The sequence below is a fragment of the Ursus arctos genome, unplaced genomic scaffold, assembly GCF_023065955.2.
Source record: "Ursus arctos isolate Adak ecotype North America unplaced genomic scaffold, UrsArc2.0 scaffold_30, whole genome shotgun sequence".
In the NCBI taxonomy this organism is placed as follows: domain Eukaryota; kingdom Metazoa; phylum Chordata; class Mammalia; order Carnivora; family Ursidae; genus Ursus; species Ursus arctos.
Window position 1 is genome coordinate 21,632,669 of NW_026622986.1, and position 27,548 is coordinate 21,660,216.

The following is a 27,548-nucleotide window of genomic DNA, read 5'->3' on the forward strand; positions in this document are numbered from 1 at the left end:
AAGGGGAGTAAAAAATATTGCCATTGTTTGAAAACAGAATAGAAGTCTATCCTCTTTATGGCAAGGATTAGTGGCCTCGGGTGAGTTCAATATAAGTATAACAAAACAATAACAGCTGAAGCTTCCTCTGGATTCGGGGACCTTACATTTATTGAGAGTTCTTGTCGTATACCTGCCCCGAAAGCCAGTGACTCATACGTAAGAAAAGAGAAAACCTAAAATCTCACATATAGAAATGCATCTCCTTTGGAAGTCTTGGGCTACGAAAATGGTTATTTTCCTCTCAAATTAATGACTTTTCCATGACAATTTCTCAGGTTGTGGGGGAATACTTCATTCAGATAATGGCACAATCAGATCCCCTCACTGGCCTCAGACTTTTCCCGAGAACAGCAGATGTTCCTGGACAGTCATTACTCACGAAAGTCAACAGTTGGAGATCAGCTTTGACAACAACTTCCTGATTCCCAGCGGTGATGGACGGTGTCAGACCAGCTTTGTGAAGGTGAGCACGCTTGGTTATTTAATTGGAGACGAGCTGGTTTTGTGAACATAAACATTTAGACCAGAAATGACTCATTGCCTCTCAAAGTAAGTAAACGGCAATTTTCTTTATGGATTTCTTATATAAAAATGTGAGAAATCTCAACTAGTAAGAGTTAAAATTTGAACCACAACATACATATTGCCCTGTGACTTTTCATTTGCTAGTATGTAGGCAAAGTAACTTAATTAAGGAGATTGTTTTCTGGCCTTATTAAATTGTCATGCACGCTTAGTGTTCTTCCTTTCTGCGGAAACTGAGGAGAGAAGGCCAGATTTTTTTGTTGTGTTCGTTCTTTCTTTCTTTCTTTCTTTCTTTCTTTCTTTCTTTCTTTCTTTCTTCTCTTCTTTCTTTCTTTCTTTCTTTCTTTCTTTCTTTCTTTCTTTCTTTCTTTCTTTCTTCTTTTTGTTTTTCTTTTCTAATAGATACTCAAGGACAAAATGAATGTAAGGCCGCGTTACAGGCAACATTTAAAGTATGCTATGAAAATTACAGAAGGCTAGACATGTGGCTAGTGGGCCTCAGGAGCCCACAGGCTGAAAAGAACATTTTATTCATGTAAAATTATGGCAATGAGGTAGTCAGTAAGGCTCTCTTTCTCTAAAATTACAAATACTGCTTATGTGGCACTGACCTCACTTTTCATTGACTTATGACTGTGATGGCTGCACGATAAATTCATTCTGATTATGCTATTTGAATCTCATATGTTATATATCTCTAAGAGATCTTTCCATCTTTTAGTGGAAAAGACATTGGCCTTAAGGTCCCATTAGCCTGGACTCCATTCATATCTTTTGCATTTACCACCTGCATATTCCTTTGGGAGTTAATTAAACATTTGGATTTAATTTCTCAACCATAAAATAAAGAGAACAATTTGTCCTTTAATAGGGCTGTTTTAGACATTAGAGGTAATATGAGATAATAACACAAATAGTGCTCAGTATGTGGAATGTGAAACCACCTAATGAATAGTAGTGGCATTTTACTGTTGATGTTATTATTTTATGTCATCTTTCAAATTATGTTTTATATCTAACTGATCTCTGCTTACTGGTTAAATAAAAATCCCATACTTTTACAAAATATGTGTATAACAGAACACATCTAATACAACTTTCCCTAATTGCTTTTCTCACAAAGCAAATGAACTCTCTCATGGACTCTGTCTCATGTGCTGAGTAAACTTCAAATGTATAGACATATGTAAAGCATTGCAAGTTCATCAGTCATACAAATGGAATCTGAAAATTACTTAGGCCCATTTCTCCTCTTGATCGGGTGGGAATCCCTCTGACATCTGGCAAAACCAACACAACTGGCAGGTGGGATCCATTTGGAGCCCTGCCCAAACTAAATGGCCTGGGAAGTACTCTTCTCCTGCCAAGGCTGAGCCTCCTGATTCTGCCAGGAGACACTGAAGAGGGCAGAACCAACAAGAGGGACCAGCCCCAGCAAGCAACCCTTAACCTCTCACCTTATACAAACATTAACTCAAAATAGACCACACCCTAAAATGTAAGATATGCAGCTATAGGCTTTTAGGGAAAAAAAAATAGCCCAAAGTTGTCAAAACCTAGAGATAAGTGAACATTTCTTAGACTAAACATCTAAAGAATAATCCACAAAAGGAAAATTGATTACTCTTACTTCATCAAAATTAAAAATCTTTTGATTTGTGAAAGCCTGTGTGAAGAGAATGGAAAGACAAGCCACAGACTGGGAGAAAAGATGTACAAGCCACCTCACCTGTCTGACAATAGGCTACGATCAAGAATATATACAGAACAGTCAAACCCAACAGTAAAAATACAAAGAATCCAACTAGAGTATGGGGAAAAGATTTGAACAGATATTTCACCAAAAAGGATATGTGGATGGTAAATAGACAATGGAAAGATGTTCAACATCACTAGCCATTGGGAAAACTGAGAATTAAAACCACAATCAGGGATTGCTACACAGCTATCAGAATGCCTAAAATAAAGAATAGTGACAAGATCAAATCCTGGCAAGGTGGCGGAGAAGCTGTATCACTTACTCATTGCTAGTGGGAATGTAAAATGGTACAACCACTCTGAAAATGGTTCAGCAGTTTCTTATAAAACTAAATATGCACTTGCCGTAAGATCCAGCAATTGCCCTCTTAGACATTTATCCCAGAGCAATGAAAATTATGCTGGCATAAAAATCCATATACAAATGTTGATAGCAGCTTTATTTGTTAATAGCCCAAAATTGAATTCAGTGCACATGTCCTTCAATGGGTGAATGGTTAAACTAACTAGCACATACCTACCAGGGAATGCAAATCCTCAGTAAAAACAAACCAACCATTGAGAGAACAACCATTTGGATAAATCACCAGGGAATCACGCCAAGGGAAAACAGCCAATACCCAAAGGCTACATAGTCTCTTGTTCCATTTACATAACATTTTTGAAATCACAATAGTTAGAAATGGAGGACAGCCATAGGTTAGAAAGATGGGGGTGTGGGGTGAATTGTTTATGATTTTAAAAGGGCAACTCTGGGGACCCTTATGGTGTTGGGCCTCTTCATCATCTTGAACATGGTGGTACATAACTAAGCACACACACACACACACACACTCACACGCACGAGTACAAGTAAAACTGAGAAATTAAGTACAATCTGTGGACTGCATCAACGCCAACATCCTGCTTATGTTATTATACTATAATTTTGCAAGATGGCAATGTTGGGGGACACTGGGGAACGTGTACAAGGGATTTCTCTACATGATACCTTACAACTGCATGTGAATCCGTAGGTATCTTAATAAGCAATAGTTTTTTAAAAAGTTGAATGATAAAATATCATGTGCAGGCTGACTTATGCAAAACCTGAAGATAAGTCAGAAAGTTTTTGACTTAATGACAACTTGATGACGTTCTGTAGGTCAAATACGGTTTTGGTGAGTCGTGGGTTATATAGGCAATGAAAAGAGCTCTTGACTGACAAGGCAGCAGTGACTATTGACTAACTCTTTACCATTATTATCATTACAACACTTATGTTCCTCGACCAAAAGGTAGGATGTCAGATCCATAATTAATGACTTCAGGAAAGTATAAGCGCTTGATCATTCTTGAAGTCCTTAATTAAAACACTTGAGATTCTTTATTAAAAGTTTTAGCTGTCACTTTGCCTTTTCAGTAATGTTGTAAAAATAGTGTATGCAGATATCTATCTCCCAGTAAGGCATATGTATAATTCTTAAAAATCTGAATAGAAAGTTTCTGTAAACTATTTTCCTGGGTAGTTAAGGTGGTGGTGGTGGGGCAACTTAAAGGGGATATTACAGAAATTTGAAAGTGTGTATTTCTTTCCTGAGACTTTTTTGATTTTAGGTATTTGGCAGAACTGTGCCTTTGTTCTTAGTAGCTCCCATGACAGACCCCTTCTATATCTAATGAGTGACAAACATCATTTGACTTCAGTAATATAACTAACGGCTGGATATCCAGGGTTTGAAAATCACTGGAAATGATACGGCTTTAAAGAACCGAGAAATAGTAAATCAGCTTTACGAATCAGTGCCATTTCACACCCCTTCCTATGGACTGATCTGCCTGCAGAAATGTTTTTAATGGCTTGTTATTTTATTGCTTTCTTTGAGGAATATTCTTGAAAGTAATATGTTCAAATGAGTAATTTCATAGAATTTGATGTGAAGAAAATATTGAATAGTCAAGTAAAACTGGTCCAAACCCATTTAATCTTCTTGAGCTAGATAATTCTTAGTTGGGGGTGGGGATCGGGCTTGTCCTGTGCATTATAGGATGTTTAGAGTTTCCGGGCCCCTACCCACTCCGGGCCACCCCCCACACCAAATATTGCCATCAAAAATGCCTCCAGACATTCCTGGTTGAGATTCACTCAACTAGGTGGATCTTCCCTGGTTAAACCTGGTCTCTGTTCCCCAGTAATGCGTATGTATTACCTACTACCAGTATTTTCCTTGAGGGACTCCACATTTTAGATGCCGTGATCTCGCACCTGAATGACTGCAGAATTGTCCTGGCTGATCTCCCAGCATCCTATCCTCTTTTTTCCTCCTATTTTCCAGGTTGTAATGATTTCCAAAAACCAAGTATCCTAGAGCCCTAAGTTTTCCGGTGGCCATTTTAGGACTGTGGTCAGATCTCTAGCAAGTCCCGAGGCTGGAGAGGCTAGCAGGGACTTTGCAACCTCCCTCGCAACTGACTCAATTTCCACTCTGTCCCTTGCAGTAGGCCCGCCCCTTCCTGCCACAGGGGACAGGCACACCCTCCCCAGACCAGGAAAAGCCCCCTGTTAATGTACTCTCAGTAGCTCCAGTACTGCTCCTTTCATAGTTGGAACTGTGCATTTAAATTTGTGATTCTGTGAGTCAGATTTTTCTCTCTGGTTAGACTGGTTAGGATGGGCTTGATGTGGAATTCTAATGCTCACAGTTTATTCCTCAGCAAATGGGTATATGAGTTACCTCTTCTACAGTGGCCAGCCCAATTAAATGACAGCCTAAGTCCAACTTGGGAGTTGCTAACCAGTTTTTAGTAAATAGCACATCGTGGCTAAATCTCATCCTTTCTTCGAAATGAGCACTGCCAGGAAGTCTTCTGTGATTTATTCCAATTCATGCTAATTACATGTCTACTTGGAATTCATGTCCATTTTCCTCATGCTCTACAAATAAATTGATTTCCATGGGCTTCTTCTTGGTAAATGTTGTCCACTTATAACCCACAATGTGCCATCCACCCGGGACAAAGGGTGAGCCTCACAGTAGCACACATCACTGCTCTGCCTCCCGTGACACCTAGTAATCTTAGCTAGATCAGGCCAAGTAGGAGAAAGTAAGAGGAAGACGAGTGGTAGTTGATTTTTCTTGGAAATCACTGCCTAGCGACACAAAAATAAACACAGTCTCCTTGGACGTGTCAAGAATGGGAGATGTTGTTAAAAAGCCGCTTAAAAACACTATTCTCAAAAGAAAATATTACCGATTTGCATGCATTTTATTACTATTGTGTTTAGGTCTATATACACCCGAGTTCCATTATTTTCCAGCCTAAGCACATTAAACCGTGGACAGGGGAAAACCTCAAGCATTAAGTCATGTTTATGGCTCTGCTAGGTGTGGGCAGGAACTGAGGAAGTCGACAAAACCCTGTTAGCCACGAGCTGTGGGAATGTGGCTCCCGCTTCCATCCTCACACCAAGAAACGCGTTCACAGCTGTGTTCCAGTCTCAGGAAACCCCCGCTCAGGGCTTCTCTGCATCGTTTGTGAGCCGTAAGTAGCCCCCAAAACCAAAGCGGGAGGTCCTTGAGAGGGTGAGGCTGCCACAGGCAGGCTTTCAGAAGAGGGGGTGCTGCACCGGGGTTGACTGGAACCAGGGGTTCTGGGGGAGAGGGTGGGCCAGTCACCTGATCCCGAGAGTACACCCTTCCTTCAAAAAGCAGCGAGAGTGGAAACGAATTCAATGGGAGGTCAATTGAGAGATGACGTAGAAGGCCCAAGTGCCACTGGTGGACATTAAATCTAAGCCTAAAACCCGGAGTGGGCAAGAATTAGACAGAAGCCTAGGAGGCCGGTAATTAGTAGGCGATCAGCGTGCCCGGTGAGCAGCACCTCGACCTCCTGCATCAAAATCACTGGGGCTTTCAGAACCCACCGATTGATTGTCAGGCCTCACTCGACCCACCTGAACCCACAGTTTCCATGGGTGGGGCCTTCCATGTGTCTGCGCTCACCCAGACGATTCTCAAAGTTAGTAAACTTTGGAAACAACTTTCTCCAGGATTTTCTCTTCCTTCTCCAGTTACTGCTCACAGACTAGATTAGTGGGGAATATAGTGAGTTTCACATCTGAGAAGCAATGATGGATGCCTGTCGGCTGCGTTCAGTCGGGTAGCCACTTGTTTGCAAACTGCTGTTTAGGAAAAAGTCTAATGAAAGGAATTAGAGTGAGTGATGCAGTGATTAGGTGTTTCAGACTTCAATGAAGGACAGGGTGGTGGAAAGGGAGGAAGGAAAGGCCAGCCCAGGCCTAATGTCAGGTCCTCCCTCGCTCGGTTCCTGTGTGTGTGTATGTGTCCATAACTGCGTGTTCTGATATCAGTTTAGAAGGATATTGGTATTTTCCTCTGTGATAGGTCAGGCAGCGATGTGGATTAACTAGTTAGTGGTTTTATGAAAACAAATGTCATTTTAGTGGTAATAACGTGAAATGTTGGGGTTTGGGAGCTAATGGTCAAGAAAGAATTCTTGAGATGCCTTTGTGGAAAAAGGGTGGTTCTATTAAAGCATGGGGATAGGACCCGTGGGCAGAAAAGAGCTGCACTGAGGTTGTAAGGAGTGACCAATGATGTCATTTCAAGTTGGGAGGGAGTTAGGCATAGCAGAATTCTCTAAGGAATTTGGAAGCAAGGTTTCCAGGATCTTGAGGGGCCATTTACTACTATCTAGTAAAACCTTAGTCATGAGACCCTTCAGGTGTCTATATCAGTGGGCCATATGCTTGGAGGATGATTGCTAACATATATCTTGGGGGATGGGGAGAGATGAAGGATATTTCCAAATGGATTTTCCTATATTAAAGAAGATTTACAGGATCCCCGGAGGGCCAGCTAATGTCAAGCTAAGGTTGCCTTTTGCGTCTAGCAAAGTATTAACATTGAGGCCGCTGAGCTCCTGGAGGAAGGTCACTCTGTCTCAAATACTTGTCAGTGGGCTGCAAGTTGGAAGGAAGTTTCATTTTTTTCTACATTTCTTTTGCCTTTGTTCTCCACATCAGTAAGAGGATGATTCTGTATTTCTGACACCAGGGAATCATTCATGTGAGAATTTGATAAGAGTTGGCATTAGTAAATTCAACATTTTTTAAAGCAGTTACTGTTTTTATGGACAGATTACAATAATAATGAACATACCTAGTTTTCTAATATTATTATAAGGTATTTTAAAGCCATTAAGTTGCAGGCGCCTGGCTGGCTCAAGGTCAGTACAGCATGCAACTCTTGATCTCTGCGTCATGAGTTCGGGCCCCACATTGGGCAGGGAGCCTACTTAAAAACAAAAACCAAAACCCATTAAGTGATACTCATCAGAAACAAATCACTTCATCTGTTTTATCTCTTTACCTACATGAGCCGTATTCAGTCTTCGCTCAGTTTTCCTTTCCATATTATCTTCAACTTAAGTGATCGGTGATGAACTTGTGGTAAAATTTCTACTACTTAGCCCAAAACTCTGCAGCATATTCTAAATCATATAGAATGTTCTCATTTTGCATGTATATTTATTTTAAAATCAGAGCTCCATCCCCTCAGTTATTGTTTCTTCCATTTGGAGTATCTTGGGGAATATGTCTCTAGAGAACTTGAGTCTTTCCCTCACTGATAAGAAGATACTAGACGTGAGAACAGTTGTTCTGATAATGCCTTTTTCTTCCCACGTAGGATGTGGAGGTAATTTCACAAACCCTTCAGGTTACATCCTTTCTCCAAACTACCCAAAGCAATATGACAACAACATGAATTGCACCTATGTGATAGAGGCTGATCCTTTGTCCCTGGTCCTCCTGACTTTTGAGTCTTTCCATTTGGAAGGTAAGTTTATTCGTATCTAAATTATAATTGATTCTTTTTTTTAAGATCTATTTATTTGTTTTAGAGAGAGCAAGAGAGAGAGAGAGAGCATGAGCAGGAAGGGTAGAGGGAGGGGCTAGAGAGAATCTCAAACAGACTCTGCACTGAGCACATATCCTGATGTGGGGCTCGATCTCATGACCCCAAGATCATGAACCGAGCTGAAATCAAGAGTCAGATGGATGCTCGATGGACTGTGCCATCTTGGCGCCCCTGCATTTCATTCTTAATAAATGGATGAGTGATAAATGAAGCAGGAGTCGTATAAAATCACCATTTGGAGGAGATATTTAAAATGTCACAGAGTATTTTTTATGTAAACTTGATTAAAATTCCATCCATAGTCTCTCGTGGTTCCATCCAATGTTTTAAGAACACATGTACCATTCTATATATTCCATCCAGAAGTGAGGAAGTAACGTAAGAGCTTTAAGAACACAAGCATCACGTAAATTGCTTAAAGAAAAAAAAGTCTGGGGGCGCCTGGGTGGCACAGCGGTTAAGTGTCTGCCTTCGGCTCAGGGCATGATCCCGGCGTTATGGGATCGAGCCCCACATCAGGCTCCTCCGCTGTGAGCCTGCTTCTTCCTCTCGCACTACCCCTGCTTGTGTTCCCTCTCTCGCTGGCTGTCTCTATCTCTGTCAAATAAATAAATAAAATCTTAAAAAAAAAAAAAGTCTGGAAAGTATTACATGTTAATAATTGTTTTTAATGTATTCATTTGTGCTTTGTGCATACACACACCCACATGCATGTACACACCAAACACTAACTAGCAAGAGAAACGATCTTACTGAGTCAAAGTAGGTGCTCGAATAAATGTTGAAAGAGTGAATAAATGAATATAATTAATAGATGTTTGCACTCTAGTTTGATTCAATATTACCATGGGATCCCTTTTATCTCCTTTCTGTCTTTGATCTTCAACAATCCCATAGGGATTGTGAACTCCCTAACCACAAGAGCCCCTTTGGGTTCATCCTGCAATTCCAGGAAATGAGCTGTTGGCAAAGGGGATAGTAAGCCTGTTTATTTGGGCTGGCTCTGACCACAATAGACACAACTTGATGTTTTGTAGCTGCTGGGACACAGTTTAGAAAAAAGATCTCTTTACGAAGATGGGTATTTTTAACCATTCAGTCATATTAATATTTTTTACAAATTAACTTTCCATTTCCGAATTACACTTAGTCTGTAAATTCGTCAAGCTACCTCTGCATAATCAAAATTTCTTTCTGTTTGGGTTGGTCTCCCTTCCAGTGAAAAGTTACAGTTAGCAAAATGGCCTACAGTGTTTAGCATTCAGGAAATTTATGTTTCATGAAAATAAGAATGACATGTCAGTACTCATACCTTGATAAATTATACAAAGCCTCTCTCACATTATCCTTTCTCTATGACCTCCTTTTCCTACATCTCTACAAGTTGTAAATTTTGGCACGTATGTTTGCTAGAATGCCAAGCATGAGTTGATGTATGTCACTGTAAAAATGGAATATGAAGTGAAATATATCTTTTCAGCTTTTGCTAGCATAAAATTCTAGTAATACAAAAATGCATTCACAATATATAAAGTTTTAGGGGAAGGTAAAACAGTTAATCTAAAATGACCCAATGTTGTATTTAAGAATAACATATGCATAAGGCTATTAAGCAGTACTTTATGAATTGTTACCACTGTACATAGATTTATAGGTGATATGTATTTTCTTTATACCTCTTCTATTATCTTTTTTAATCAGGGAAAAGTTATCTTAATAACAGGAAGAAAGCATGTGGCTCGGATTGTACATTTGTTCTCATTAAATTACATAAACACAAGAATGTCATATGCCAGTATCATTTAGACTGAAAAAGGAGACGTTGGTAAATATACCATATAACATAGCCACAATAAACACTGCCAATATCAATGGTGTATGTATTATTACAAAGGAACCTATATTGACCCCAAACAGTAGCTCCTGAGTTCAGTTGACCAGGTGGAATTAAGGAGCAAGCATACTCTGGAACACTGGGTGTGGGGAGTGGTGGGAGAGAGCACAGCATTTTAGGATGGGTCTCGACGCCAGGTCAGCCATGGACGAGTCACAGGACTTTGTGCAAATTAAACTTTGTCTCTCACAATCACTTTAATTTTTTAAAATATGAAATGGTGGTTATAAAAGTCAAATCATGCTTGTAGAAGCCTATTTTGTGAACTGTCATTCATCAGAGTGCCCACTGTTGTGTTATTTTTGCTGCCACCAGTCAGGATCTCCAGACACACCCTTACGTATGTTGCATGCCAATAGGTGCTTGGTTTTTCCAGATTAAGTTATTGGCTAACCCTTACTCAAATGAAGAGTTGCTTTTTTTAAAATAAGTTGATAGCCTTCTGATAATGTCTTGTGACATTTCCCGTGTTACAGGTACTCAGTATGTTTAAGTGAGCAATTTCTGGCTATAGATTAATTGGATTATGATGATTCTCAAAAAAGACAACATTAATCAAACTTATCTTATAATTATGTTCTTATCACTAATCAGACCAATGCTGACATTCACTGAATATCATTAACAAGCTAGAGATTTATTACCTATGGTAAAAATAACCTTCTATACCCCTTCTAAAGTGAACTTAAGGAATTCATGTTCAGAATATTGTAATAAGACTGAAAATTGCCCCTAAGAAAAACTAGGTTTTTTGCAGGAGCCTTGGCCTTTCTAGCTGCTCTGGGCCATAGGAACTATTTCTAAAAGACTTTGCCCACGTGTCTAAGCATTTCTGAGCCCAGCATGCCAACAGGGCCAATGTTGACCTCGGCAGAGATGAGGGTTCTAGATCTGTTCTTTTGGTGGGCCATTAACATGAAATGTAGATCTGGAAAGAAAAAGATGGGCTATCCCAGACTGCAGAATACAATGGTGACATACACTTGTTCATACGTTGTGTCTCCCCAAACACTGACAACTGCTTAGGAAAGGTTTTACTAGTCAGGCTACCATACTGATTATTCAAATTACACGCTGGTGTTTTCGCCATGGGGAGATTACAAAGGTTCAGTGACCTACATTCCATTAAAGTAAGTTGCTCTTAAAGTATGTTATGATATTTTATGTTGGCCAAAGCTTCTCATCATTATTATTCCAATACTAGTCATTGTATGAATGACTGACTTCTCATCTTTTCTACATAATCACTAATGAAGTATAAAAATTCCAATGAAATCAATTAAAAGTCATGGAAGAAATTTCCATTTGAGCATTTACAAGGCAATTTTTTTGGCTTCTTTCTGAATGTCATCTCAAGATTGAAGTGACTTTTGGTATTCTTAAAAGTGGCTTCAAAATTTCTAAAATAGAATAGAGAATTGACAAATTTAAAATGCTTCTTTTGGTCAAAAATGAAATACCAGAAACAGACAAAAACTAAATACAAAGCATAAGAGAGAAACTGTCAGTGTTTGTCCTTATTTTGGAATCAGAGGTTATTAAAGAAAGACTTATTTAATTTTCCCAAATATTGAACAGTCAAAAAGTGTATTTTTGTGTTTTTGTTGTTCATGTGCTCGAATAGATGCCTTGAAGTTGCTGGGAAGATTATAGGCCATTTATTTTTATTGTTTACTTTATAGATCAAGCACTTAGCAGATAAGGTATCCCATGGCAAGTGATTGCCTTCTGTATCTTCATTCTTCTGCCATTAAAATTCAGTAATAACATTGATTCACCTTGGTGAAAATGAAAAGTTTAGAAATTCTTAACTACAAAATCCTACGTCTAGGCAAATTCTAAAGTCAGTTTCTCTCAGATCCAGAGTATCTTTTGATAAGAATTGAATAGTAGAGTAGCACCTTAGCACAGAGAGTGGAGAGAGACAGAACGACAAATGCTTTTACTCACTGTCCTCTAGAGATGGTCTCAAAAGCTCCCAGGAAAAATAGGGCTAGATTAACAGAACAGCCAGATGGGAAGTCCTTTGTAATATTTGCCTGATTTTGTAAAAATTTGCTCAGAAGTCCTGGTTTACAGGTTACACCTAATATAAAGCTAAAATGGAAAAGCAAAGAAAATTTAGCTTTAGATTTTTCCTTTTGCCCTTTTCCCCACTAAGAATTAGGTTTTGTCAGTTGCCTTAGTTCACATTCCCCCCCACAATAGAATCTTAAATTGTTGGGGTTTTTTTAATGGCATTATCCAGCTACTTATCATTTCTTCTCCTTGCTTTATTTAACTGTTTCTGAAGAAATCAGAATGTAGGCACATTTCACAATTTATTATCTTAGAAAGCAGTACTTCTTTTGAAATAGTTCCTATTAATGATTTATTCAAATTGGCCAAGCACTAGAGGAGACAGTTTAGTTATGTGGGATTCCTTGTTTGCCTGTGTTACAAGACTTTGGTCTGCATATCCTGTGGAGCTTGGTTCTGCAATGGCACATGCTTCTCCGTCCCACTCAGTCATTCCTCCATTGAGTAATCCAGTCTCCAAGCTACTGTTACTTAGGTATTGCTGCCCCCTAATTCCTGTACCTTCCCCTAGAGCTCTTTGCTGCTTTACTGAAAAGACTTTATCTTATCTACAATATTAAAATATTCCAGCCCAAACGATTTCCCCCTATCTCTTAGTCCTCTTTGATATCTCTGTCTCTCTATCTATGGCTCTAAAGAAAAATTGCCCTCGGGACCTATATTTCACAAGTTTATATTATTTGCTGAGTTACTCATCCTTGGTTTCCTTTCAGTTCTCTCCAAGTTCTTAGAATCATGATGGAATTCAGAATTGGACATTGCTCTATAATAAAGTCTAGAAAATATGATAAAAATTATATTTCGATACACTGGATAGAGCCTTACCCATTCCAAATAATAAACATCTCTTAAAGTTTTTTAGAAGGATGGAAAATAATCATAAAAACAAATCCTGGAGGATAGTTTTATACCTCAGAGATGTCAGTAGTAAATATACATCAAATTACTTAGATAGAATTAAGAATGACTGGAGTTCCTTTTCTCATGACATGGGCTCTAGTCCAAGGAAAATGTATCATTCAATCTCAGGGTACTTCTCTTCTTGACAGGTTCTCGTATGTCTAATAACTATTAACCTCTCTGTCATAAACTCAGCTTTAATATTTATCTCTGTCCTTGAAGAACTTTTCCAAACCTTGACTAAGTTCCTTTTTCTCCCTAGAAGGCAATCATGCTAGTTGCATTTTAACTATATTCTTCTTGAGAGTTTTATGTATATTTTGATCATGTATTCAATAGTTTCTCCCTATGATTATGGAAAAGGGTTTAATATCATTATTTTCTGTGACTGTGGTTTTTGACACCAAATATCTTGTCATTGAAGAATCAGGCTGATCTCTTTGCTCTAATTCAGTGACATGGTAAATAGAGCTTGAGAAAAAGATGTATATGTGTAAGTTACTTTATGCCTATTGACATAGTTATATCTCATTTTCTTGCGTATTACCTTGTTTATGCTAAACCTTGATATGTTCTTAGGCTTCAGGTAATTTTATAAATTCTGATATTATGTAATATTTGACTTTCTCTGGATAAAATTTGGAAGGACATCCTACCTTAAAGAAATGACTATTGGAAAGGGTATAAGAATGCCTTAATCCATCAACCAACTTGCCAAGTATCATAACTTTTACAATTTGTTGAGTCGGGCTGTGCTAATGAGCAGATCGTTTTGATTGGTGTAGTGATTTGATACTCTGTTGCCTCCTACAAAAAAAAGATCCCCTCTCAAATTCCTCTGCCTCTCTCCTGCCCAATTTCCTTATCGTTGAATACGGATCTTTTGTAAACACATAGTAAGTTTTGGTTGTGTTGATACAGATATACCACTGCTATCTCATGAACTTTCTAGAACTGGATTATATTTTGGAAACATGATCAAGTATATGACATGCTTTACTTTTATGGTTCACAACCTTTCCATAATTTCCTAAGACAACCACCACTGTGATAGTCTATGTCATTAGGTCAACAACTTAAAAACTAACTCTCTAATACTTAACAGATATCTGCATAGCAAGCCATTTGATTAAAGTGGACCAAGCTTTTAATCTAGCATCAGCAATATTTCCTTTCATTCTCTGATTTTGCTGTTACAATTTTATATATTGTTACTAGCTAAAGATATTTTTATAGCTAACGCATAATATTTTTTCATTCTCAAACTCACCTACTCTAAATTTTTAAAATTCCAGTAAAACTTTTGATGGCTAGAAGACAAGTTCAGAGGTTATAATTAAGGTACATAATTTGGCAGAATTCAAACTATGAACCTGAGTTTAATGTATTTTTTTTGTCCTATTTTTCCAACAACATATTGCTTCTATTTATATGGTATGGTCATTGAAGTTAAGTCTTTCACATTTGTAACTTGGAGATTTATGCCCAATTAGAAGCATTTTTATTCCAGGATTTTCAAAATGAAGAAAATCTTTGAGGTGAATTTCATAAATATATCTTGAATTGATACTTAAGATTTATGTTGGATAGAAACTTAGCTAAGGAGCCAAATGCCTTCCTAAGATCTATTTTCTCTAAGATAATACCTCCAAAAAACAGAAGGGAATTTTTAATGTCTAGCTATGTAAGAAAGGAAGATGTATTCATCAAGATTCTTTCAGTTAAAGTGATAGATTATCTTTAGGTTAGCTTTGATATAAAGCAGAGTTTCTAAGAAGAATACTGGGTTATCTTACCTCATCAATGGAAGGTTTAAAAATAAGAAGGGGTCATGGGCTTCCAGAATAGGTGAAAGCAGGAACAAGAATCCTTCAGAATGTTCTCTTTCCTTCCGCCTTATCTTTTTGTTGCTTTCTGCATGACAACTCCATTTTCCCTTACTACAGCCTGGTTTCCTTCACATGTCAGGGGACAGCTGCTGATGTTTTCCAAGTTGAACGTCTCTGGCTTCTTGTATTGACTTCCTCTTACTCAGTTGCAGTTTGAACACATCTGATTGGCCTACATTGGGTCCAACATCCTATCTTGAAGTAATCAACCAATACATCAACAGTGCTCAGGATAGTGGGGTTCTATAAAAAAATAATAACAGTGACTGTGATTATGGTTATCCATAGAATTATAATTTCTGACCCAACAATTCCACTCGTAGGTATTTACCCAAGAGAAATAGAAATGTATGCCCATGCTAGTGTCTAGAATATAAAAGAACTCTTACAACTCAACAGTAAAAAATGTATAACCTAATTTTAAAATGGCAAAAGATCTGAACAGACATTTCTTCAAAGAGGATATGCAAATGGTCGATAAGCACATGAAAAGATACTTAGCATCATTAGTCATAGGGAAATGCAAATTAAGACCATAGTGAGCCATCACTTCATACCCACTAAGATAGCTAAATAAAGACAGACAGACAATAACAAGTGTTGATGAGGAAGTGGGAAATTGGAACCCTCCTGTGGTGCTGGTGGGGCAGTAAAATGGTGCAGTCTCTTTGGAAAATAGTCAGATAGGTCCTCACAATGTTAAACATATAGTTACCATATGAGTCATCAACTCCAGTCCTACTTAGGTACCCAAAGAGAACTGAATGCATATATCCACACAAAACCTTGTACATGAACACTGCAACATTATTCGTAAGAGCCAAAAGGTAGAAACAAACCAAATGTCCGTAAACTGCTGTATGGATAAACAAACTGTGGTCTAGCCACACAACAGAACACTATTCAGCCTGGGAAGGAAGGAAGTACTGATGCATGCTACAACATGGATGGACCTCAGAAACATCGTGCCAGTCGCAAAAGACTGCATATTATACGATTCTTTTTATGTGAGATGCCCAGAATGGACAAATCCATAAAGATTGAAAGTAGGTTAGTGGTTGCCAAGGGCTGAGAGAGCTGTAAAGAGGGAGGGCTGAATGGGGCGTGATTGTTAATGAGGCAACGTTTGTTCCCAGGGGGCTGAAAATGTAGAATTGGGGAAAATGTCAGATACCCCAAGTATCCTGGCACTGTGAATTGATATCACCTTTCCAAAGGGCCATTTGATAAACCTGAAAAAGAATCTTACCTTACTACCAGTAACTCAGCTTCTAAAAATATATCCTAATGGAAATAGTGAGAAACCTCAGCAAATATCTATGTATAAGAATGTTTGTTTCAACAGTATTTTTTATCAAAATAAGATGGAAAAGATAGAGTTAGCAAGTAATAGGTGATTAATTGAACTTAATATGGTGCCTTTATATGTTAGAATTTTATATATGCATTTAATTCAATGTTTTAAAAGAATAATCACATAAAATACATGGTTATGTTATTTTATGTTAATAAAAAATTAAGTTACAAAAGATCGTGTGCAGTATGACCCCAGTTAATGTTTCCACAGTGTAATTAACCTGTAAAAGTGGCTGCATAAGGTGCAGGGATAATAAGTCTTTTTAATTTTTTGTTTATCTGTTTTGTATTTCTCTTTGGAATGGGTCGGAGTATGTATTTGTGTACATATATAATTAGAAGACAAAAGAATGATATTTAATGGTCACTAAACTTAAGCTAACGTTGTTTGTGTGAACATTTTAAAATGTTGTTCAGTAAACATGAAGGAATTTCTAATTCTCTCTCCATGGTAGGAGTCCCTTATCTGTATGTAAGTGTTAAGTGAAAGCAGGGTTTTGCCAAAGCAGTGCTGTTGACATTTTGGGCTGGGTGATTTTTGTGGTGGTGGGAGGACGGGGAGGTGTGGACTGGTCCTGAGCACAAGAACATGTCTAGTGGCACACTCCCGCACCCCCCTGCCCCCCCCTCCCGGGCCAACTCCATGCCACTAGCACATCCCAACTTACAGCGAAATCCTGTCTTCGCATAGAGCCAAATGTCCCAGGCAGGCAAATCTGTCCTCAGTTTATAATCACTGAATTAAAGAGCCATTTTATAAAGGGAGAAAAGTCTGGATTATTTGAAAGTGGAATTTATCAATTGTGAAGCTCTACCTGTTTTCTCAGACCTGAGGTTTTTTTATAACTAGGGTAAACACTGTTTCATCAGGACATCAAGTTAAATAGCGGCTTAGCAAAAGAGCTCGACTCTTCGTTTTAATTTCTGTGTAAATCGCGCGAATCTTCATTACATTTTTGTGTGTGTGTCTGAATGTTTATAGCACTGATCACTTGTGTTGCTTCTGATTCTAATGCTGGTCATTCTGTGCTCCATCCAGCCCGCTCGGCCGTAACCGGAAGCTGTGCCAGTGATGGCGTTCACATTATCAGGGGTTCCAACTTCTCTTCTGCGCCTTTTGCCACCGTGTGTGGCGATGAGATCCTGTCTCCTGTCACCATCCTAGGCCCTGTGCTGCTCAACTTCTACTCTAATGCGCACACCACAGACCTCGGATTCAAGTTTAACTATAAGATCACCCGTGAGTAGCCATAATGATAGAGTCTGGAATTTACTCTTTTCTTGAGCCATTCCCATAAGGAGTTTTAATTGTGATTCATACAGCACCAGCTTGAAGACTCAGGCACTTTAAGGGGAAGAATGATCAAATAGATGCATGGTCCAAAAATACTCAGGCATTTTCTTTAAAAAAAAAAATAAAAATGGGGAGGACCTTCTTCATGAACTAGAGGTAGAAATACTCTGGAAATCAAGCTGAAGACTGGGATTATGTTCATCATTTAAGTTGGAATGAACATTCCTGCTGTCTTTAGTTGGTAGTACTTTACGTAAAGGTGTGTTTTTGGCCTGACTATCCAGATGCCTGTCTCATTTCTCCAAGTCACTTTGCTAACATGAAAAAGCAGTATTTTATAAATTAAGAAAAAAATAGAAAAAAATAGCTTTATAATCTTCTGTTAGGAAAAGACTTTTTGATAATATACACGAAGCACAAGGTCTAAAGGAAAAGAAAAGATTAATATATTCAGCTATGTTATAATATACAACTTTTCTATTTCAGAGGCAAAGTGAGAGGACAAGTCATGGGTTGAGCAAAAGCCTTTGTAGTTACTAGGATCTTTTCATTCTCGGTAGACCATTTAATCGTGTATTTGAAAATCATAAGATTATATTTCCCTATTTTCAGTCATCTTTTCCTCTCCTGCAATAAACGTGGTTAGCTTACGGGCCATTTTTACCACATCATCCCAGTTTCAGTGAAATGGGCACACACATCTGGCAAAAGCTTTGTTTTGTTTTGTCTTTATATGACCAAAGTCATTACTAAAGTTAAATCATTTTCTTTCAAATATATTACTGTTCCCATCCACAGAGAAGACTTGAAACTATCTACTCATGAAAAAGGCCTTTACAATTCATTCACATCAGCTATTATCTGAGTCTTTGACTCCATTTGTAAAGTGTGATTGTCTGTGGCTCCACAGGTCTGTGGCCACAAACAGAATAGGTTCGGGCACAGTGAGCGTTCCTTCCCCGGGTTGTCTTGTTGAATAAAAAAGAACATCGGTTTGTTTTATTCTTTTGGTACCACTGGTGTGTTGAAGACTTACGTGCTGCTTTACGATCTTCTACTCTTTAATCTCTCATTTTCCCAAAATACTGTATGTAAGGTTTACCCTATCTACTATGAGAGTGCCATTTAAAGAGTGTTGACAGTAAGATCTCAAGTCCTGACAAGGTACAAATTTGGGAGTTACTTGGGCATTGATAAGCTTTCAGAGACCACATAATTGTGTGTAAGCTGAAATAGAATAATGGCTACACAAATCTAACTTTTAATTCACTACAGTTGTCCCCAGGGGTCTGACCACATGAATACTTATGGGTGTATAGAGAATAGCCTTCTTCGAAATGTGGGCTTACCTGAGGGAATATAAACAAACAAACAACCTTAAATGGCAGCCACAATTTGTTTATCGTTTCTAAGAGATGTAAATGAAATATGTCCATTGACAGCATATAAACCATAGAAATATCATCAAAATATACTAACATAATTTTACAATCATGAAATAAAATAAACAGAAGCCTTCCTCACTGCAATGAGTGGGGCCCTTTCCATTGTTGTGTGTGACATAGTCTCATCCTCCTTATATGTAAGGCCAAGTGGAAATAATACTAATTTTATATTTTTTATAATGGGGTTTTATTGTTGTTTTATGACTGTAGTTTTACTGACTAATAGAAACAACTAACGGCTCTGGGCTATTGATTGCTGAAGTCAGGGCAAGGAGTGGGACTAGCCTCCTCGTGCTTGCTGAGGACCAATAATACAAATTTGGGCAAATATTGTCCTTACCAGGCTCACAACTAAATGGAAATACAAAGGACCCCAAAGCTATGTATCTGAGCCCACAAAGGGAATTAAACTTGAAAGTTCCAAAAACTATTTCCAACACTTCATGTTATAATACTCTGTCCTGACAGAGGAGGTGCTATAGGGAAGATATTTAATCTATATTACAGATTTCCAGATCGCAGTCCTTCCTGGCCCCAGATGCTCACAGCTCGCCTCGGATTCTGCGTGCCTTTTCTCAGCTTCCAGTTATCTCTGTCATCCTTCTCAGCCTGTCCGTTAAATATAGGGAATGGGCAGTTACACCCCAACACATGAAATGTTCTTGCTCATTGTTTTCACTCTGGTCATTAATTTGACCGAGACTTATTCCATTCCAGGATGTGCCTGAAAATATTCTCTCCTGCTTCTACTCCCTCACTTTCTCTTCCCCCGACCTTAGTGGAAAAATCAATATTATTTATAAACAATAACGAAGGGAGATTTAAGTTCTTTAAGACAAATGGTTGGTATCTCTCTTAGGGAAAAAGGTACAATAGTAATGAATATCTCAAAATTATTTTTTCACGCTCTGAGCAATAATTGTTCTCTGTCTTCTTTTGCAGCCTGTGGTGGAGTGTTCAACTTCTCCACTGGGGTCATCAAGAGCCCTGCCTACTCGTATTCGGACTACCCTAACAACATCCAGTGTTCGTACACCATCGTCGGTAGAGATGACAGAGTGCTTCAGCTCAAGTACGTGAGACAAGTTTTACAGTCGCTTTGGCTCTATTTACAGAAAGGATATTCCTTTGCAGTAAAGAACACTGATTCTCGCAGGGGGTATACAAGGGAACCTCGAGGGAGGGAGAGTGAAGTTCTTGTTTGGTAGTATATAAATCCAGGAAATGGGTGTCCTGCCCGCCATGCAGGCCAATAGGGATTAAGGGGAAAAACAGGCACTTCACCAGTGAAAATGAGAGTTTTAATTTTCCAAGTTCAAAGGCGCTTCCTATAATGGGTTGTAAAATTATAAGCCTATCTTGGGAACAGCAAGAAAAAGTAGTTTTCATTTGGTGGGCGCTTATTGTGCACAAGGAACTTTAATTGATACTTTCCATAATTCTCTTCTTTCATTCTTTAAACAGCTATATGAGGCATATATTATTTTTTTTTAAGATTTTATTTATTTATTTGACAGAGATAGAGACAGCCAGTGAGAGAGGGAACACAAGCAGGGGGAGTGGGAGAGGAAGAAGCAGGCTCATAGCCGAGGAGTCTGATGTGGGGCTCGATCCCATAACGCCGGGATCACGCCCTGAGCCGAAGGCAGACGCTTAACCGCTGTGCCACCCAGGTGCCCCTGAGGTGTATATTATTAAACCCATTTTACTGATGAGAAAATTGAAGCTCTGATGGGTCAAATTACTTTCTCAATGTGATATGCTATTAAATGAAGAGTCAGAATCTGAATTCACATCATATTTTCTCCCAAAGCCATGTCCTTAATATTTTCCGATACTATCTCTTGAAGGGCAAATATTTCCTGACTACTTAAGAAATACATTTTTAGTCATGTATCAGAACACCTCTCAACTGGTGCTATATGATATTGCTTACATCATCAGTAACTCTCCCCTAATCCTACCTGCTCCCCACAGGACTGATTAAGAGATTTAACCTCCAGTTATCAGTGATAAAATTCAAAACCACATTCATCTGAGATGACGTATTTGTAACTCTGATGTTTCAGTGATATACACCATACGGCAGAGAGCTCTGAAAGTTGGTGTAGTTCAGAGCAATCTAGAATCTTTTATAGAAGGTCAATGGGCCAGGATCTCTCCTACTTACTTCCCCACTGGTTGTGATCGCTTTCATCCCTAAAAATCATATACTCTCTGCAATTTGCCTCCAGGAACCTCACATGTCAGATGAGTCTTTGGACTATAAAAAAGTCTCATCCAGCCTGATTGGGTTCCTGTACCAGACAGTAAGTGGTCTATAGGCTGGACCTTGAAGAAATCTGCAGAACCCCCCTGGGACTATTTGTAAGGAAGCTGTGCCCCAAGGGCCAAAAAGTCCTTTAAGTCTGAGGGACAAAAAAAATAAACAAAAAATGCCAGATGGTCCAGAGCAGGAGGCCTGTGAAGGGATCACCTGCCTAGAATGGCAGCATAAGGGGTCATTCTTGTCATGTGCCTTGGTGGCATAGTATTTGCTTCTACATGTGTAGGATTATAAGTGATATATATACTGTGTCTGTTGATAACGTATGCATCTATTTTCTCTATGGGCTCTGGACTCATCATAGTCAGAGTTCATTTCAGCATGTTTGGAAAATCTATTATACTCTTTCTAAGAACCTACATTCTATGAAACAGATATTATCCCAGGCTTTGCAGAAGTTGTAGACATTAGTAAAACATGAATTCTTCTACCATTGCTCTCAAAGTACACTGGCAACATACGCTTTTCTATCAATGGGCTTTTCCAGATATCTTCTGTGCTCTGGAAAAGTGATGAAAAATAAAAAGCCAAAACAGCTTGGAGTCCTCTTAGAAACTCAACTCTTTATCTTTCTTTATGGATTCATGTTATAGAAAATAAATGTGTTATCCAAGGAGAATAAAAATGGATGTAGTATTTTTGGAAATTATCTAGCTATTGTCCTGCCCTCGTCTTATTTTACAAGAGCATTAAATATTACATGTGGTTAAAGAAAATAAAGAATTTTTCATCTTGTTCTTAATCGTCAGTTTGAAAAAATTGAAGTAATTAAACCTTTTTTAAAATGTTACGGATCCTTTTTTTTCTTAAGGCTCTTAAAAAGAATTTTCAAATTAGTATTTTCAAATTATTCTGTATTCAAGATTGTTTATTTATTTATTTGAGAGAGAGAGAGAGCAAGGAGGAGCAGAAGGAGAGGGACAAGCAGACTCCGTGCTGAGCTCAGAGCCTGATCTCCCGACCCTGAGATCATGACCTCAGCCGAAATCAAGAGTCACTCACTTAACGGACTGAGCCACCCAGGCACCCTACAAATTATTCTGTATTATATGTTATTGATTGTAGCTGCTAGCAAAAAGAAAAAAAAAGCCTGAGAAAGCAGAAGAACCTATAAAAATGAGGGCAGGATACAAATAATTCAAACAAGTTCAAGAAAAAATTAGTTATAATAAACCCATCCTAAAACCCTAAAGATAAACCATGTAGAAAGCCTTTCTTGTTTGGGAACTTTGGGAATAGTTAACTTAAAATGACAGAGCAGAGGCCTTGATTGAAGTATTATCTCAGGGCGTAAAAGTAAAGTTAAGGATGTATCTGTCAGGATAGTTATAAGTGGTAACAAATACACCCAAGGCACAGTAGCTTAACAACTTTATTTCTCACCTGTATAAGTATGTCCAAAGTGGGCCTGGCCACTTAGCAGCCCAGGCTGATGGAAGCTTCATTTCCACATTTGAATCCATGATCCATCAGTGCAGTGGGAAGGCCGACTGAGTAGTAATTTTTTAAAAATGTCTTCCAAAAAGTAATACATGTCACTCCTGCTTATAGTTCTATGGCCAAAGCAAGTCTTAGGGCCATGTAGAACTTCAGAGTGTGCACAGAAGGGCAGTTCTCCCAAACGTCAGGAAAGCAGAGAGCTGGGGATGTATGGTGAAGTTCCTGTAACTATAATGATCTTAAATGTGAATTTTTGCTTATAGCCATCAAATCAGTAAAATAGCGTATTGCTTCTAGTATTTTCTATCAAGTAAAGCATGGATGTTCTGGCTCTATTTGTCTTATTTTTTTTGTATCTTGTTTTGTTTTTGTTTTTATAAGAAGTAAATGAATGCATGTTTTCATGTATAATGAATGTATAATGTTCCTGTATAATGAACATATATAATGTAATGAAAACCCAAATGGAGAACATCACTATTAACAAGGTTCATTCTACAGGTTTAGTGACTTTGATGTGGTTCCTTCTACCTTCTGCTCCCAAGACTACCTGGCAATTTATGATGGTTCTGACATCAGTGATCCCCTTCTTGGCAAATTCTGTGGTTCTGAGCTTCCACCGAATATTAAGAGCAGCAATCATAGTTTGCTTCTGGTATTCAAGACAGATTCATTTGAAACAGCAAGAGGTTGGAAAATAACTTTCCGGGAGACACTGGGTAAGAATTTGGGATATGTAAATCTATTTTTCATGACTGTTACTTTTCTGCTTAACTTATTTTTTTCACCTGACTAAAGTTGCCATTCATTTAAATTTCGAGGAATATGTCACATAAAGTTTTGGTTTTAAAAATTATATATGATATATTTTGATTTAAAAAACACACTCAACTAATATACCTCTCTGGTACACAAAGATAAAGTCTGTCTACACACCCATCTCTAATGAGACCTGAACCTCATTTTATCACTGATAGAAATGGCAGAAGTTTAGCCTAAAAGCAGGCAAGGGCCCCATCAAGAAAGAAGACCTCATGACCTGTGTTGACTTTATCCTTAAAATGAAGAAGAGCCTTGGGAGAATTTTAAGTGAAAACTCACGGCCAGACCAGACTTGACTTCTGGAAAGATGATAGTGGTAGCAGGGTGGAGGAAGGTTGGGGTAAGAGGGACCCTCTGCCTTGAGAAGAAGCAGCTCATTACAGAATTCTGGATGGCAAATGTTGAAGGTTCAAACTGACACAGTGGGAATGGAAACAGAAGGAAAATAAGAATCTCAGAGAAACTGAGAAGGGAGAATGCTGTAGGTAACCGTCATCCCTCTGATCTAAAGCCAAGCTTACCTTAGGCTTTCTTTACATTTAATGTGTTTGGGTTTTTTTTGTGCATGTCTTGAGGGAAGCAATTAGACATCTGTGTTGTGAAGGCTTCCCAATAAAACACAGACATCATGACAAATTGTATCAGAAAGCACTTTGCCACCTCTCCTACTTAGCTATTATCAACAGTCACTTGAAAGCAAGTCTCAGGGGCAGACAGGGAGTACTGCCTCAATAGAATTTGCCTAAGTGAAGTCACATACAAAATGCAGAGGCTATTTGGAAAGAAAAATTCATTTTCCTTTGGAGATTTTTTGCACAAAAGAACCCATACGTTCTTGCCTTTAGCACAGACTTTAGAATCAAATGCATATATTTGCATTTGCTCTTGCTACCTGCTTTCAAGCTGTTTTTCTTCTTCCTAATGTATTCTCACACGACCATGAAATAGTCTTAAAGTGCTTGCCACTGTCGTCTGCACGAAGCTTCCCGAGTAAGTCAGTCAGAGTTCCCTAGCCTCATTAATTATTATTCTTCTAAGCGACAAAGAAGGCGTTTGGACCTACTGTGATTTTACTGAACTAAAGTGGCACAGAAGGAAAAATCTTACATTGTCAGAGGCATTGTTCACGTATGAGCACTGGGCTTTTTTGGTCAATTGCTGTTTTCTTCTGGTCACAATTCTAGGAAGGGTTCAAATGCAAGGAACAGAAATGGAATGTCATTAGCTGTCAGAGTGGTGCGATCACTGCATTTCATGATGGCGACTTCACCTCTTTTTCATCTTTATAAATGCTCTTGGACACTTGAAAATATCTAAGAAGTGATTCTGAGTAATTAACAGTAATTTTTTTTTTTAACTGAAAATCTAGCTGTTGCCTTTTTGTATTGCATTGGTCTCACAAAGCCTTCAAGACCACACATATAAGTTTACTGATCATTCTGCGTAACTTTTCACTTTTGTTTTGTCTTTTTGTTTGTGCTCAGGAAGTAGGGGAAAGAGTAATAAGAGTAGATTGAATTCTTTTAGTTATAGATCTGGATTAAAAAAAAAAACCCAACTACTTAGACTTGGCCACTAGGAGGCACCTTTCACATCTCTCTTATCCATTTAAAACCACCCCACTTTCCCATAGAAAGGGGAGAGCACCTGTGTGGACCCGGCAGTGCATTTTCAACAGTCACATGAATTTTTGACAGTGGATATCCAAAACCGTCAGTTCAGCTTGGAAAACGGTATTTTCACAGAGTAAATAATTACCGTGAAGAGGAGACCATTTTAGTCTGTGACATTCCAGTTTCATTCATCTTGACTAACACACTAGAGTTTTGCAGATTTGCCATTTAGATGACACACTGACAATACTTTATATACATCTGCTTCAATTTTTCAGAAGTCACTAGAGAGCCCCACTCATGTAACTATGTGATTGTGAGGTAAACTCCTTCTTCATTTGGATTGCTAATGGGTCAGAACAAATTTGGGGCAAATATCCCGTGGTTTGTTGCTAATTACTTAATATGAAGGGAAATTGAATTTCCTCCTTTCATGGAACTTCCATGTTAATGACCCATAATGCAAGGGATATAAGGTAAAGAGAAAGCAAGGCAGGCCCTTCACAGGGGCTAATATCTGACTGTAACATGAATCTGCCTGCCCCTCTTTCCCCCTGCACTCCAGCAGCCGTCCATGAATAATTGATCCTGAGAGGAAATGACCAGCAGAGCGATCATGCCGGGCATTAGGGATCTGTGAAACTGAAATTATCTCAGTGGTTTTCTCAAGAGAGTGAGCTTTCGTCTGATTGTCCGTGGTATCAAGGATCTAATAAAGTTTAAAAAGCCATCAGTCCTCTGGATTTGGCTGAAATGGGAATGCTCTCTTATGCAGAACTGACATTTATAAGTACCCTTTATTCTATTGATTTCTGTTAGCTGAGTTTTTGCCCCTCCTTGACCCCCAGGGGCTGCTTTGGCCATGACTGTGCTTACCTGTGGGTCTCGTGAAGCATTTCAGTCTTACAAACGTGTTTTTAAACTTTGCTGCTTCTTACTGTCCTGGTCTCATATCAGAGTGCTGCTCGGTCAGTCTTATTCATGTCACGCTCATCACATTAGACACCAAACTTCTAGATATTTGATTAGATCAGGGATTTAAAGTACATTGATTTGTGTATCAGTACCGTGGTAATGCCATTTGTTTTTTAAAGTAATGTGTTCATAACACTTCAGCAAGTGTCAGGGTCAGGAACTGACCCTGGCCTATTAGGTGTGAGATTGGTAGGCACTTGGATCTGTGAGTAGCCAAGGAGAGAATAAAGAGTGACCCTTCAGGATGACATGTCCTAGAAGGACAAGGACATGACATCACCCTGGAGAAGATGGCAGTATCAGGGACAAGGGGACATCAGTGACTAGGGGTTCTCTTCACCTAATGCTGTAAACACTGGACATGTGACTAAAGCTCCCAGCTCCCTGTTGTCCACTGTCCATGTGCCGATGATGAGGGCCACTGCTTGTCCCTTCCTTGGGTAAGTGCTACGTAGAGAACAAGTCAGGTGGCAGTACGGTCAGATTCACAGACCTTGCTGTGAGACCAAGGCAGAAACACCAAAGTACATGTTTAGCAAGAACAAAATGAATTGTGCTCCACAAAGATGGGAACGTGCCCAGATGGGAGGGGCTGTAGACCTGAAAGCAGGTGGCCATGACCTAATTGTCCCATTACATCATTGCCTGAAAAGATGCTTTAGTAAAGTCCTTTAGCATGTTTGAGCTCAATTTTTATCTGCTAAGAAAAGATCGATTTGAAAAAATTATCACTTTCTTTGAAGAATATGATGGGGATGAAGTAGCTAATTCCTGTAGAGTTCCTTAGACGTCCAAGAGAAAGACTGTTACATTATCAGAAGGTAATGCTGTGGTCTTGGGCTTCTGTAAGGCTCATGACCTGCCCCACCCTCTCTCTGAGATGGGGCCGAGGTGTCTGTACAGCCAGGGTCATTATCATCAGGACTCCTCCACGGTGTAATGATTTTTTTGTTCATTCTTACTCACTTTGCACTGAAATCTAACCAGCAAACCCGGAAGTATGTTTTATAACCTGAATCTGAAATCAAAAGCTAAATTTTAATTACATCCTAACACCTTGCAGAGGCCTAACACATAACTGAGACTCCATCAATATTAATAGGCTGTGTGAATGCATTAAAGGGTAAGTGGACACATTTTACCTACTTCACAATGAATTCCCTTATACATAATATAATTGATATACTATACACTGTATTGCGTCTGGATGTACCTCTTTCTCAATCATGGTTCATATAATTCAGCTATGACTCAGGAGAGGAAATTGGA

The 27,548-nt window shown here is 38.7% G+C and overlaps 1 protein-coding gene across 1 annotated transcript in view; it reads left to right on the plus strand.

Moving 5' to 3' along the window:
- The window catches only part of CUBN (cubilin), a 256,991-nt gene that overhangs the window by 193,296 nt on the left and 36,147 nt on the right, over positions 1-27,548 (plus strand). Inside the window, exons 54-59 of the mRNA XM_026479003.4 lie at positions 318-505; positions 5,691-5,847; positions 8,016-8,165; positions 17,404-17,604; positions 20,046-20,175; positions 23,371-23,588. Coding sequence (XP_026334788.3) covers positions 318-505; positions 5,691-5,847; positions 8,016-8,165; positions 17,404-17,604; positions 20,046-20,175; positions 23,371-23,588 — 1,044 coding nt within the window. The remainder of the gene's footprint in view (positions 1-317; positions 506-5,690; positions 5,848-8,015; positions 8,166-17,403; positions 17,605-20,045; positions 20,176-23,370; positions 23,589-27,548) is intronic.